Here is a 14,981-nt window from a genome sequence, read left to right as displayed (position 1 = left end):
AAAATGTTTACGAGATTCAAGAAAATAAAAAAAAATGTGATATAAATTTTATTTGAGAAAAAATAAAATAATATAACGTTATAAATAAATAATTTAGTTGAGGAATTATTGACAGTGCTGAAACTAGTCTGGATAGGTTGCATCTCTTTAGGGACGCATTGATAAGATACGACCTTTAGTAACAATTGGAGTGTGACAAAGATAAAACAATAAAACACTCCAACTAATGAAACAATTAATATAAGAGGCCTTCAATTAATATAAACATATCGATAACTACATATTAAATATACTGAAAAGGTCAAATCAACTAAACTGATCATCAGACGCGATCATTATCAAACGCATGTCATATGGCAAATTTATTTAATTATTTTGAAAATAACAGTTAAGTTAAAAATTAACCTACACTGTCGATTTTATGTAGAGCAACTTTAGAAATTTTCAATTGTCTTGATAAAAGTGTACGTGTAGTGTGTGTGTAGTGTATATCTATATTATTGTCAGTTATGCAGTATATTTGATAAAAACAATACAGCAACATAATTGTTTATTAGTGGGTTTAGTTGCATATTTATTAATATTTGAAAAATATTCATTTAGTACCTAGTAGCATATCCATTATTATTAATAACTTCTAAACACCTTTTCTTCATTGATGAAACTTCTTCAGTTCATTTATATTTGACAGTCTTTTTACATGTCTTTTCCGATCAATTTCTTCTCAAAGGTTTTTCATTGGATTGAGAACTGGGTTTTGTACTGGCCAAAACATGACACGTACTCCCTGAGAAGCGAACCATTCTTTAACTAACTTAGACATGTGTTTCGGATCGTTGTCGTGCTGGAAAGTTCACCTTAAACTCATGATACCTTTGGCAAATGGAAGCAGAAGATTCTTTAGAATGTCACAAAAAACAAAATGATTCATTATCCCGTCTAATTTAACTAGTGGGCCCATGCCAAACCCAGAAAAACATCTCCAAACCATAACGCTTCCTCCACCATGGTTCACAGTAGGTCTAGTGTACCTGGGATTATAACTTTCATTAAATGGTCCTCCTATAAAATGATATCAGATTTGAATAATTGAAGCCAACTTTCATCGGAAAATAAAATTGTTTCCCTTGCCCAGCTGTCCAGTTCACATGTTCCCTTGCAGACGTTGTTTCGCTGCTGTATAGTTTGCAGAAATGAAGGACTTCATTGCTGGTTTTCTACCATAGAAACCAGCTCCTTTTAGTCTTCGTTTTATGGTACTCATAAACACACAGAGTTCGTTTATTTTGATTGATTTATGAGTGACGCACTGATAAAAGTGTCGCGGACAACAAGGGTTTTTGTTTTCCTGTCCCAAGCTCTGTTAGTCTTTCGTTTTCTACCACATTTCGGAACTCCTTCCAGTATATTCCTTCTGTTAAAATTGGAAATTGTCATCACCATTCCGGAACTTTTCTACAATTTGTTGTTTAATGATTAGTGATTTTGATATATAAAGATATGTTTCCGATAGCTCTTGTGGTAATATTACAGTACTCAAATTATTTTTAATAAAGTTATACTGATGAAAAAGCGTTTGATCCATTCGAATCTTGTTAGAGACAGTAAAAATTAGTGTGAAACTTTTACTGTCTATGTATCACACTATGCGATCAAATGCTTTTGATTTGAATTTTGGAACACGAAAAAAAAACACTATTTATTATGAAAATTTATATGCAACCTTTATTTTTTTGTTATGGGCCAAACCAAAATGAATATGTAGATTATAATAATTATTTTTTATATAATTCAATTTTAATTTCTTTTTTATAATATATAATATAAAATTGGTCCAGAAGTGTACCTTTTTTTCCTATTTTTCTCAGCATTGATCAAATTAATTAAAATTTGATACACTTATTGACTGACACCCTGTATAATAACTTGAAAAAACAAACAAAATATTACAAAACGTTTCACACCATTAATTTATTTTGTACCTTCAACTTAAAGTCTCTGTCACACTACTTTGTGTTATTTGTTATTTTATTTTATGTTTTACCTACTTTAAGTGAAAGAGTGCTTTATTCTGTGTTTTTCTGTTTTAAAATTTGATGTAAGTAAACCAAATTTACTATGTTATATTTATATTATACACCTTTAGATTTCTATATTTATCTAAATTAAATTAGGTGTTTTAATTCCAGGTATATAATATTGATGAAACTATTACTAGATATTGTTTGACATGGCTCCTATAGAGTACATTGATAATAAGTCTTTGTCAAAAGAAATGTTTATAATTATAATGACGTCCATGTTTCATAATGAGGATGATTTATCAGATGTTTATGATTACTTAACGGAATACATGAATAAAAGGAATTCTCCAGAAATTGAACTTGAATCAACTTTGCAAAACCATCACTCAGGAGAAACCCTTAATAGTTCACCCAAGTCTAATATAAATTTTACACAAAATACGGATCAATTGTTTTCAGTTAACGAACCAATTTTACAAAATTATCATGAACCAACACGAAAGAAATTTGAACACGAGTATGTACCTCAGTGTGATCTAATTGACAACAATTGCATTGCAATCAACCTATTCAATTTACCATCAATTCCAATATCCAGTCCTCCACCTCGAGAACGGGAGCCGTCTACACTATTTGACCCAATTATACCAAACCACAATGACACATCTATTACGGAGACTGTTGTCCCAGTTAAGGTTAAGGTTAAGAGGAAGAGGCGAAAACCATTACTGGAGTTTCCTTCTAATACTCCTCATGATGACAATTTGTATTGTGCCGAGTGCAACAAACAGTTTTCCAAACCTTCGTATCTAAAACAACATAACAACGCTCATCATAAAGGTCCACGTATTCACAAGTGTTCAAAGTGTGGAAAGAGGTTCCCCACGTTGATGTCTCTGAACAAGCATATATTGAATCATACAAACAAGCCGTACATTTGTGGGATTTGTAAGAAAACCTACCGACATAAGTTTGATCTGGAGAGACATATGAGTGTTCATGGAACTGGCTACAAGTACAGCTGTAGAGTTTGTGGGAAAAGTTTCCAGAGGAATGATCATCTGCTAATTCACGAGAAGATTCATTTATATAGATAGGGAAAAGACTCGATTTACGAAATGTATTTTAAATAATAATGATTTTTTAATGAAGTTTAGTGTGAAGAAAGGTATTTATTTTTATGATCTTCTATAAATGTTCTGCAAAATACATAAAAATAAATTAAATCAAATAAGTTCATATTGTTATTATTTACAATAATTGATAAATAATAACAATATAAATAGAAATAAAAGTTTTAAAAATGTATAATATAATAAATTATTCAGTTTTTAGTTTACTTGAATACAAGTTTATTATTTGAATAAATTAGAAAATACTTTTACAGGCATACTTAAGGAAATTATTCGTATGGAAAAAAATTGAGAAATCAAGAAAAGAATCATTAACGCACTAGGAAAAAAATAACGATTTTTACTAATTTAATAATTTAGATTCGACTATTTTTCTTCTCTTATATAAACTGTAGTATAACATCAATTTTCAATTTGATTAAATTACTTATTTTGATGCCCTCTACAACCCCTAAATAATTGTCGCACTAACTATGAAACACCTGTAGATATATACCAAAAAAGTAGTTTACATGTCTACTTAATCAATTAATTCAGCATTAATAAATGATTCAAGTAAATGTGAATCAACAGGACGTGGATTATTCTTCAATTGTAAAGTGTTTAAGTTAAGTGGGAGTTAAGAAAGAAAATATTTAAACTGTATCAATGAAATAAAATTAATTAATTTTTACATAAAACTACTATGCAAACTTCGTCTTATTCTTTGTCAATCCAGAAGGAAAGTTAATACCTGAACACGGTTTTTGATTTTTTTTTTAACAATGAAAATAAATAATATTTTTGAGTATCTATCATTATTTTTATTCTATAGTAAAATAGAAAAACCAATAATTTATAGTATACAAGATGATACTAAAGTTATTTTTTAATAAAATCTATTATAAATTACACATATATAGTATATACTTACCTACTCTACCTACTAATCTTTGTTTTCGTTGATATTTTTTTCTTAAAATCAACCTCCAGTTGTGATATAATGAGACGTAAGTTGAATTAAAATACCCAAAACATCATATTTTTATCACGAGAGGTGTGCATAGACGGTAAGACACTCGCAGTAGTGGCACTATGTAAGGAGGAAAATTGAAGTATTCATTAACGAAGATTGTGTCACCATGGATTCAAATAGGCGTATCTGCTATTAATTTGAATTGTGGAATTTAAATAATGATGATCATAATGATGAGTTGGCATGACATGATGTTTTCCCAAAATTACAAATTTATGTAATCAGTTTAGATTTAGGAGTAAACTCCTTGTTGAGTTTCAAATTATAAGTATTGTTGAAATTATTAGCAGTACTTTCAGCAGGAAGAAGGCCACGAGGGTGATTTTCATTGATGGTTTTAGGACTTTTCAGAGAGTTAGCTTAATAGCTGTGCTGTGTATAGCGACATTCATTCACGTTAGCCTGACACCTCACATAAGAGGATAGGCCATGTGTACCACTCGAAACTCCAAGCGAAGATATTACATGAACCCTAAACAGCACCATCCGCTTAGACTCCAAACGAAGCTAACCATTTGAGGCTCCAAGTCGAGCTTCGTCCTCAACTACATCGACAGAATAGAGTCAACCCGTGAAATGGTCAGACTTGTCCGACTGATCTCTCCAATCTCCATACTCCGTGTCTTACTCACATAGTTGTAAAATCCTAGAGACAAAAAGCCGAATAGTCAAATTGCCAAACTTTGGTATTGAAAAAAACTTTTGTAGGCATATGTTGTCACTTTAAGAGGGGCGTTTCCCCATAAGCAGTTTTCCCCGTAAGAAGTATTGAGATTATTTTGAGTTATTTAAATAAATATGTTGTCACTTTAAGAGGGGCGTTTCCACGTAAGCAGTTTTCCCCGTAACAAGTATTGAGATTATTTTGAGTTATTTAAATAAAGTTAAATAAAGTAGGAAAATCTCTACCTACTCATTTCTATAAAAATATTTAAATAAAAGTCCAGCAAGATGCAAAGTAGAGGTGTACAGAAATCTTGCCAAGAAGGGATGAGTACTCATGGAATAGTTAGGTGGGTAATGGGAATATGGAAAAAAGCAAACTCTGGTTAAAACTACAATATAAAAATAATTCTTTAAAATAAATAAAAATTCTGACAAAACATAACGATATTCTAAGAAAAGAATAAACATTAATTCTAACATTTTAACATTGTAATTCTATAAAAATAAAACAATATTCTAATATCACAAGAAATAATATCACGAATAAATACCCTACATGTGTAAAACTATGTAAATTTATTTATATACTCAGTGACAAAGGAGTTGCAACACCAAGAAAAGGATGTTCAAATTTAATATTGTTTTGGTAAAAAATAAATGTTATAGCAAGGTTGAAAACAAAATATGAAAGATTTTAGATTTTTTTTAAAATAATTTAGATAATAATGTGTTTGTCTATCGAGGTTATCTAAACAATAAGATGGTCTATTTATTCTTGAGGTATAGTATCACAAGCTACCTGGATTTCATGTGTTAGAACCTCAAGTCCGTCGAGGCTGTGGTAAATTTCCTAGCTTTCTACTTATCATATCCTAAACATCTTTTGTGGGTGAAAGGTGGGAGATCTGGCTAGATATGGAATCTGATTCACATAGGTCTCTTCAAAAAAGTTTAAACTATCACTGGCACAATGGGGAGAGCATTATATTGCTGAAATATTGGATCCCTGTACTACTTTCTGTAGATAACGTTGCACTGTTGCCTCTAATAAAGACTAAAGCACCCCATGCCTTAAGGCCCATTGCTCGTTGTACTGAGATTGACGTGTTTTTTCCCAAAGCCGTTTGACACAACTCATCTTCATCCGTCATGTCCACCCAAGCAGAATCAGGATTCATCAAAGAAGAGGACTGTATGCCATTCCACATTCCAGTGCTGTCGTTCTCTACACAGCTGTAGTCGTTGTCTGCGACGTGCAGTCCAAATGACCTTATACGGCGATAAACCGTTCGGACACTTATAACATGCCCTTGTTCTCCTTACCACTCATCAGCCAAATATCTAGTTGTCAAAGTCTTGAACTACATCTGTGCCCTTTCGACGTCCGGTGCCTCTCTACTCCGGTTTTTGGAAATATCAAACCACGTTTGACAACATCTCAACAGTAATTGGATTTTTCTTAGTGAGATTACCGATCTGTCGAAATAAAAAATCCGCCTCCAGTAGACCAATAATTCCGCCTCTTTCAAATTCACTTAGCTGGCGATCAATTTCACGTACTCGCGTTCTAGGGCTTGTTTTAATTTTAATTTAGGAGAGAGGTTTTCATTTCATTCATTTCATACGACGTTTCAGTTCTTGTTCAAAATTTGCGTAAAATATTCAGTTCTAAATCCACGTTATTTATCTAAAAGTATTTGAATTACTTTTCGAGTCTTAATAATGTCCGTAAGATTGTTTTGAATAATTGAAAAAGAACATCAGTTTCTAAAAGAAATATATTTTTGTTGTTTTCCAAAAAGTTTCGTATACCTACGACACCCCGAATAGGTGCGTCGTCGTATTCTTTATTATTTATAATGTGATCAAAAACTTATTTATAATAATTTATTTTTATTCATAATTTACTTTTGTTTATAATTTACGACATTTCCTAAAAAACTGATTCCTAATCACTGTCCTTTTCCAAAAAATTACGCAAATTTAAGTTCTTTAAAATTTTCCCGATTTAATAAATTATCTGATTGTAGTATCTGATGTAGTAACATCTAGTAAACTCTTAATAATAGACAGATTTTCTTCAACATTAAATTTAAAATTTCATTTTCTTTTTTTCGCTCTGTGTCAATCATGGTTGCAATTTGATGAATATGGTTTTTTAAATCACAAAAACCCCTTTTATGCCAAATAACTTCGCTACTGTTTGAAAATAAAAGACACGGTCAGCATAATTATTTATTAATTACAGTACTCCCCGTTAGATAATCAAGTTTAACGTATCAAGATATATTAAATCTGCATTTTTTTCATTCCGTATTAGTTGAAGTTAAATTAAGAACTAGACGATTTAGTTTTTTAACAACATAAACTTTGTCATAGTAACTTAAACGAGAAAACCACATATATGTTATAAAAAATCGAGTACGTCAAAAGCATTTCTTATATTAATATATTCTTTTGCATCATAACTACTTGATGCCATATTATAATAAAAAAGAAAACCTGTATTTTCCAAACCTTTCCCTAATTAATACACCACACGATGAAGGAGTTTGTGAAATCTAATAATTGGGAATATTCAAGAACCTCCTTCGTGTCAGTATTTTGAGTTATCTCATTGGCCAGAGGCACACCTCAACTACCCTTCCATTAAAACGATGTTCTGACCTTAAAGCGCGTGCACGATTGTTCGAATTATTCAACGTTAAAACGCGAAGGGGCACATTTAAAAATGTCTATGAGTACTCGTGCACAAAATACTCATTGAAATTTGGTAAAGTTGCAGAATCGGTCACTCTAAGGAACATTATATAGCGCATGCGTCGTAAGGCGCTGATTTCGCGCTTCTTGAACATTTTGAAGTGCAGTGTTGTCGGTTTGCAACGGTCAAAATATTCGAATCATTTTTTATGGTTGAATTATTGTTGTGTTGTTGTGTATGTATTATACTTTTTATTTTTTTGGTAAGTATATTATTTCTTCTAATTTGATGATTATTGCTCATTATTAAAATATTATACTTTACAGATTATATTCTCATGGCGTTTTTAAAAACAATATATTATTCCTATTCTTCTGCTAATTACTTTCTTAATTTATTTGTATGCTCATTTAATATATTTTACTTTATAGATCTTTCTCATTTTTAAAATATTATACTTTTATTCCTTTAGTAAGATTATTTTTAATTTGTTAGCAGTCATATTTTAAGTTATCTTACATTATAGATTATTTGTGTGCTGCATTTATTATTTTTTTTTGTACAATCTTAATTTATTGATACGGGTCGTTAATTAATTAATATATTTTACTATATAGATAATTGTATTGTATTTAATTAAAAATGTTTTTAATTTTTATTATTTTTTAATTTATTCCAATTTATTAATAAATTTATACTATATTTGTATTGAACAATTTTTTTCGAGTTACATAGACCATGACTGTTCCTCGGAAGATCTGTTTCCATCGTACCTCCACGAATTCATATGGAGAAATAAATTTAAAAATCATAATATGTTTATGAGCATTTTAAATTGTATTAGTGAGCAATATCCAGTGGAATAGTTTTTTTTGTTTTAATTAATTTTTTTTTATTATAAAATATATAAATATATCTTTTTTGTTAATTTTATATTAATGTTGTAAATTTACCTAATTATTTAATAAAGAACTTTTAATTAGATAGTTAAACTACCAAAGAAATATAGAGTAAATAAAAAATGAATATACTAATTAATAAAGTGATTTGCCGAATTTTATCTCTTTTCGAATTCAACCACATAAATAATATAAGTCATACATGAAAAACATAATAAATTACATATATATTTTTCTAAAAATCATTTCTCTACATATTTCGTTAAAAATGAAATCTGGCAACTATGCTGTCTAAAATCTCCGAAACAGACGATTTCAAATCCAGTTGACGCATGCGCTACAAATATTCCTTAGAGTGACCGATTCTGCAACTTTACCCTAGGTCACTACATGTGTATAATAGCGCATAACAAAATTAAGATGGTACTCTTATTTTCTACTTCTTAGGTTTTCTATGATTTTCTATGATTAAAATATAAACATAAAAATCATAATACCTAGTTCTTAAACATAAATCTGAAATTAAATGTATTCTACTACTTATGGATGGCAAAATAATGTTAATTTGTTACAATATTCTTCCTTGTATGTATATTATTAATTTGTAAAATTATGTTAACGAATTGTTTATGATTATAAACAATGTGATGGAAGAAAACCTAATTTATCATTTGCATAATAAACCAATACCAAGGAGGCTTTTATTTTAAATATACATCAATTTTGCAATACAAGTTTCAGTTTTTTCAAAAATTATAAATACTATTTCTGAAGATTTAAATACCTAAACTTGTCCAGTATGTCCAAGCATCCTCACAATGTGGTATGGTGTGGAATATAGGTATGGTATGGAATATCTTTGGTGAATGGCACAGAACAGATAATGTTGGGTTGTTCTATGGTATGTTTTTAGATCATTTGGCATTGAAGTTGTTTTAACTACTAATAGTTCTAAAGTCCAAGTATAAAAGTTTTAGAAATTTATAAATTATTTATTAAATTAATTGTACACAAGTAATCTAAAATAAAAATTTTACATTGTCCAATTTGAAAAATTCTTAAAACTAATGTGTTGAAGTGCACATGCGTCTGTACTGATTGCCAGGGAAGAGTGCTACGCTCATTGTTGACAAACAAAGAACAGCTGAGCTAGTGTGACATTTCTAATTTGTAAAATCATCATTACAAAATTTTCAGTGTGTGTGTACCGTCATTTGTCGAGGTAAACAAATTGTAACCACCAGTTAACCCCGAATCTCTCTAAAAAGGAAATAACCTCTATTTATTTTTCTCCTTTATGAAACACGACACTTCCGTGTTGATCAACGTTGCCATCTTTTCATAGTATCCCCGTGATTTTGTTTTAGGTCAGTTGCATCAAACGGCTAGGTCTAAATTTAACTAAAATCGAAAAAATGAATGACAAAGGGGAAAACAAGGAAACTCATCCTCACGGTACTGGTACATTTGCCAGGGTGAGAACCCAAAGTGAAAGTTCCTTCAACAGTGACGATGGTTCTGCTGGATTGCCAGGAAAAATGTAAACAATTCTATTATTTTGAACAGGGAAAGTTAATTATAAATCTTTTTCTTGCATAATAACTCATGTCTGCTTTCTAATCAGTCCAATTTTAAACTCTTGTAAATTAACTTCAATTATGAATCCCAGGTAATACACAAAAGTTAGAATACAATAAATATTGGGGTAAGTTTAATTTGTAATTAATGTAATATGGTGCATTTCTAGACAACGTACAAATTCAGCACAATATATGGTCGGCAGCAGCTTTACATCAGCGTCTCCACCGAAATTCGTATCTTTAGAAGAGATAATGCAGGCAGCAAATAGCATGCGGGACATGGCACTGGTGCATCAAATAGTGGTTGATGAAGATTTCCATCTCAAGAAGCCCGAAGTCGAACCCAATAGTGTGCAAAAGGTCATCAAAGATACAATGCATCGAGCTTTCTGGGATGTCCTTAGACAGCAGTTATCAGAAGAAACGCCGAATTATACGCAAGTAAGTAAATATTCAAAAGTTATTTAATTGTTCATTATTTTGTTTTATCTTTGTCCACAATTACCACTTGTATGTGCTCTCTTTGTTCCAAGTAAACTTTTGTTGTCAATGCCCACATGAGACCTTGGGCCAATCTGGGAAGGTCGTTGTTCTATTTGTTTATTCATTAAATTGCGCCGTTAATCCGCCAAAGATTTTTTTTCCTTTTATTGGATATTTTTGAATAGAAATATCATTTTTGTTACTTACCATTAATTTTTATAAAATGAACCCAAATAATAAATGTCAAATTTGAGTTTACAAATTTCTTTGTTTAGTAAATTAAATAAACAATACACAAATTATTTCTGAGACCAATTATTACATGCCTGCAATTTTTTGTTATGATTTTTTAATCAACTTTTTTGGTCAATTAATTAAAATTTATATATATCAACCAGGAAGATAAGGAAAAATAAAGAAAATATTTTAAAGATTTTAAGATAATAATAAAATTTGGTATAGTTGGCAAACTTCCAAATTACTTCTCAAATGCAGTTTCTAAATTTAACTGTTAACCTGATTGTTAAAAATATAGTCTTAAGCTTTATTTTGTACCGATCACATTAAAAAATTGATTAAATTGCGAGGAAACGGATTTGTTTCGATAAAAAAATAGTTGAGATTCAAACATTTTAAGTCCTGTTGGTCTAAGATAAGATAAAAAAATTTAAAATTGGTAGTAGAGACTGCCGATAGAAGTGAAAACTTAGAACTTTTACTATTAAAATTTGAAATTTCATAATGTTTGTCAACATCAATCTGGTTTTCACATCTATTGACACTCTGAGCAACAACTATATGCAGGTTTAAATTGTTTTTTTACTACTCAAATATATTATGGTCTGTACAAGATCATGACAAAATATGAATACAATTCAATTGAAATAACAATTAGTATCTAATCATATTATTTATGGATAGTATTTGTTTTTACTTAAATTTCCATGTACTTGATTTTTAAAATTATTTTAATTGTTTGCATCATTGTCATCATTAATTTCAACAATACAGGAGACTTTTTATACTTTCATTTTGTTCTAAAAAAGATACAATAGATTAACTAAAGTAAGAAATAAAAATGTTTGATTCAAATTTATCTAAGTATCTTGTAAAAACGGCTTCGAGTTTTCGATCATTGGACATGGCCATTCTCTATTTTAGTATTATAATATAATAATTATAATCTGATATGTTGATATGTTATTTATTTATATTTCTAGGCTTTGGTTTTATTGGAAGATATAAAGGAGGGCTTGTACTCGGTTCTACTCCCGCAACACACAAAAACTCGTCAACAGATATCCGAAGTACTAGATTCCGCCCTAATAAAACAACAAGCTGAACAGGGCACCATTGATTTCAGAGTAAGACTTATCTCTTGAAAAAAATGTTTTCACATTATGCTGATTCGCAGGGTTATGCTCAATTCGTCATCGGGATCATGGGAAAACTGTGCGCCCCGATCAGAGATGAAAGAATAAAAGAACTGACTGAAACTACAGATGTTATTGATACTTTTAGAGGTATTTTGGAGGTCAGTATATTCCTCTGCTCAAAGATATAAGCATTTAAATCATACTTTTTGCTTAGACTTTGGACCTTATGGTACTTGACATGGCCAACTTCACACTTCGACTTGCTAGGCCAGATATTATTGCATGCAGTGTGGAACTGGAGAGAAAGAAGTTTGCTGACTTTCTGGCCATTCAATCTGGTAAAAACTCTTGACTGAAATAATGACATAAATATCAAGTTTTATTTTATTTAACTATTATAAATATATAAATGAATATTTTTAACTTAACAAAAAAATGATTTATAGATGGATTGGAACAGACTAGGAAGTGGCTGCTGAAATATGTGGATTTAAATCAACAGGTCCCGGCGTCTCCTGAGTACGATTTATTTGTTAAGAATACTTACAAAAGAGCTTTTTGTCAAGCTTGTTGGGATCTAATCGACTGGAACGCTTCTAAACCCTTCCCTGAGGTAGAATATTTTTATTTTTACTTATAAGTAGCTTCTTTAAATTCAATTCTATTTTATTACTATGTATTAATTACATTCACTTTTTGATTGCAGACGTTCATGTTAGATGAAGAGCGGTTAAGAGATTTACAATTAAAGACAGAAAGGTTGATTATCACTGCTACGGCTTTATTGGTTACTCTTAGCAATACTAGTGTTGATTTACATACCATAGAGAAATTTAAGACAGTTTTAAAGGATCACATCATGATATTATTACAATCTTATAAGACTGAGAAGTAAGTTGAATTTACTGATATAATTATGTCGCATCATCGAATTTTCATCTATAAATTATTTTATAATCTATTTATTCTTTATACTAGGGATCTTGACGAAATATTAAAAAACGTGTCAGAACAAGTTATAACAGATGCGAAAGAAACTATCATCAAGCATCACCTCCCTGAAATGAACCCAGCAGCTGTAAACACTATTAGACAACAAATAATGGATATAGCAAATCCTGAACACAAAGTCAGAGCTATCGTCAGTAAGTATTCCTTTATTCATCTCACAACATTTCTGTTTCTTACATACATTTTAGAACAAAGGGTACGAGAGTTTTACCACAACATCATTGAATCCTCAACAGCTAATCCCCAGAAAGTGCCTTCTGGTCTAACAGCACTTCAGGAACCTCTTGTGGCAGTCGCCGGTCAACTTTTAAGAATAGTATCGCACAATGAGACTGTTTTCTGCATTTACTATCACAAGATCGTAGCCGAAGCGCTGCCCAAGGCCTCATAAGCGTGTGGATTATATTTTAAGCTAACCAATTCTATATGATAAATTATATTATGTTTATAATATTATTATATTATTAATATTCTGATTAAAACAATTAGTTTTGGTTTAATTCGAATGTTAATATATATTAATACTGATAATATGAAACTAAAACTTAAATCTAATTTTATTAAATTAGCTCATGTAATTGTAGATTCTGGTAATTTAATGTTTGTAACAAAACTAACTTACCTGTATAGGAAGCAAACTTGTAATTTGTAACTATTGTAATTTTAGTGTGACCTGAATATGATTTAAAAGTAATTTTGTGATATCAATAAAGTGTTAGCTTATTTAAAATAAGTAAGGCCTTGGAAATTTTATACTAAATATATTCACATATTAATTATTGAAGTATGTTAAACATTAATACTTAAACCGTGATAAATATATAGAATATAATATATGTATTAATATTTACTCATTAATTATTCAATATATATTGAATATCAATACAAGTTTTGTATTATTGATATTTTTGAAATACCTCAACTATACTTTTTTTCTATGGACACGAAAACCACTGCTTAATCAGTATTTTAAACTTTGTACCACTTAATTTGCGATACCGCGTTAACTTTTCTATTACTTTCTATTACTGCTGTAAACCATATCAGTGCTGTAAAAATAAGATGGCAGAGCAGACAAAATCCATGGGCCTCCAACACAGGAAGAAGTGTATATTGTATGTTAAAATGGAATGAGCGGACGATATTATTATTCTTAAGCATCCACAACACTAAATTAAAATTCATATATATATATATATATATATATATATATATATATATATATATATATGTCGGAGGGTTCATGTGAAACGCAAATAGTACTATGGGTTGCATACTTATAGTACTTGGGTGGAATCAGCGGAAGTGCTAAGCAGGGGATGGTACTCGAACCGAGGGTGACGGTAGAGGAGACCTGCGAGGGCGGACAGTTAAGCTCTGTCAGGGAAGCTGCGTAGAAGTCTTGGCTTGGCTTGGCATAACCGTCGGGATCACCGCGTTTCATACGACTCCTACCTAATTGTTTGACTATTAGTTGTAATCCTGTGCCTGTTAGTTCAATTACATTGTAAGGACTATTTGCGTGTTATTTAATATTCGAAATGGCCGATAATCCTGACCGCGCTGCGACATCAGAAGTGGGATATGAATCAGGATCTGGATCAGGATCTGGATCTGGATCTGGTGGAAGTGAAGTGAAGTGGGAGTCGCTATTGGAACAACAAAATAGGAACTTTTTGGCTCTTCTACAAGCTCTGCGGCCACCGTCGAATCAGGTCAGTGTAGAATTGCCAGAGTTTGATCCGGATACAGAGAACGCTGATGCACAAGCTTGGATCTCGACGGCAGATATGTGCATTTCGGACAAATCAATGAGTGGTGCTCCCTTGATAATTTTGCTTAGTAAAGCTTTAAGGGGTCAAGCATCCTCTTGGCTATCAAAAGTGACATACCCGGAGATGACGTGGTCGGAATTTAAAGACATTTTTGCGTCAAGATATCATTGTCCCGAAACAACAGCGACTGTTTTTCTAAATTTCCAAAACAGTAAGCCAAAGGATGATGAATGTCTTGCATCGTATTGCAGCTCGCCAAATGACGTCGCTAATGACTAGGTGTTCGAATCTGACAAGAGAAGAAATTCTAGCGAGTGC

General features: G+C 30.9%; 2 protein-coding genes across 3 annotated transcripts; both read left to right on the top strand.

The window, feature by feature from the left end:
• Window positions 1-1,141: 1,141 nt before the first annotated feature.
• On the top strand, window positions 1,142-3,138 carry LOC126266243 (zinc finger protein 70-like). The gene is made up of 2 exons (XM_049969843.1): window positions 1,142-2,098; window positions 2,190-3,138. The coding sequence occupies exon 2, from the start codon at window positions 2,231-2,233 to the stop codon at window positions 3,119-3,121; it is 891 nt and encodes a 296-aa protein (XP_049825800.1). The 5' UTR covers window positions 1,142-2,098; window positions 2,190-2,230; the 3' UTR covers window positions 3,122-3,138.
• Window positions 3,139-9,462: 6,324 nt separating this feature from the next.
• Window positions 9,463-13,776, top strand: LOC126266178 (T-complex protein 11-like protein 1). Of its 2 annotated transcripts, XM_049969486.1 has the most exons (10): window positions 9,463-9,660; window positions 9,806-9,978; window positions 10,186-10,459; window positions 11,722-11,865; window positions 11,916-12,035; window positions 12,092-12,215; window positions 12,324-12,490; window positions 12,584-12,768; window positions 12,856-13,022; window positions 13,077-13,776. In XM_049969486.1, exons 2-10 carry the CDS (start codon window positions 9,854-9,856, stop codon window positions 13,277-13,279), a joined length of 1,509 nt encoding a protein of 502 aa, XP_049825443.1. In that variant the 5' UTR covers window positions 9,463-9,660; window positions 9,806-9,853; the 3' UTR covers window positions 13,280-13,776. The 2 variants fall into 2 exon arrangements, with proteins under 2 accessions (XP_049825443.1, XP_049825444.1); XM_049969487.1 differs by lacking the exon at window positions 9,463-9,660 and having other exon boundaries at window positions 9,836-10,107.
• Window positions 13,777-14,981: the final 1,205 nt, after the last annotated feature.

The sequence above is a fragment of the Aethina tumida genome, chromosome 7 (assembly GCF_024364675.1).
Source record: "Aethina tumida isolate Nest 87 chromosome 7, icAetTumi1.1, whole genome shotgun sequence".
Taxonomy (NCBI): Eukaryota; Metazoa; Arthropoda; class Insecta; order Coleoptera; family Nitidulidae; genus Aethina; species Aethina tumida.
This window is presented reverse-complemented; position numbering and strand designations above follow the sequence as displayed.

Excerpts from the sequence above, each read along its gene's own strand:
- LOC126266243 (XM_049969843.1), top strand. The coding sequence starts at position 2,231 with ATGGCTCCTATAGAGTACATTGATAATAAGTCTTTGTCAAAAGAAATG.
- LOC126266178 (XM_049969486.1), top strand. The coding sequence starts at position 9,854 with ATGAATGACAAAGGGGAAAACAAGGAAACTCATCCTCACGGTACTGGT. Across the intron at positions 11,866-11,915 it reads AGGGCACCATTGATTTCAGA|GGTTATGCTCAATTCGTCAT; the intron begins GTAAGACTTATC and ends GCTGATTCGCAG. Across the intron at positions 12,769-12,855 it reads CAATCTTATAAGACTGAGAA|GGATCTTGACGAAATATTAA; the intron begins GTAAGTTGAATT and ends TCTTTATACTAG.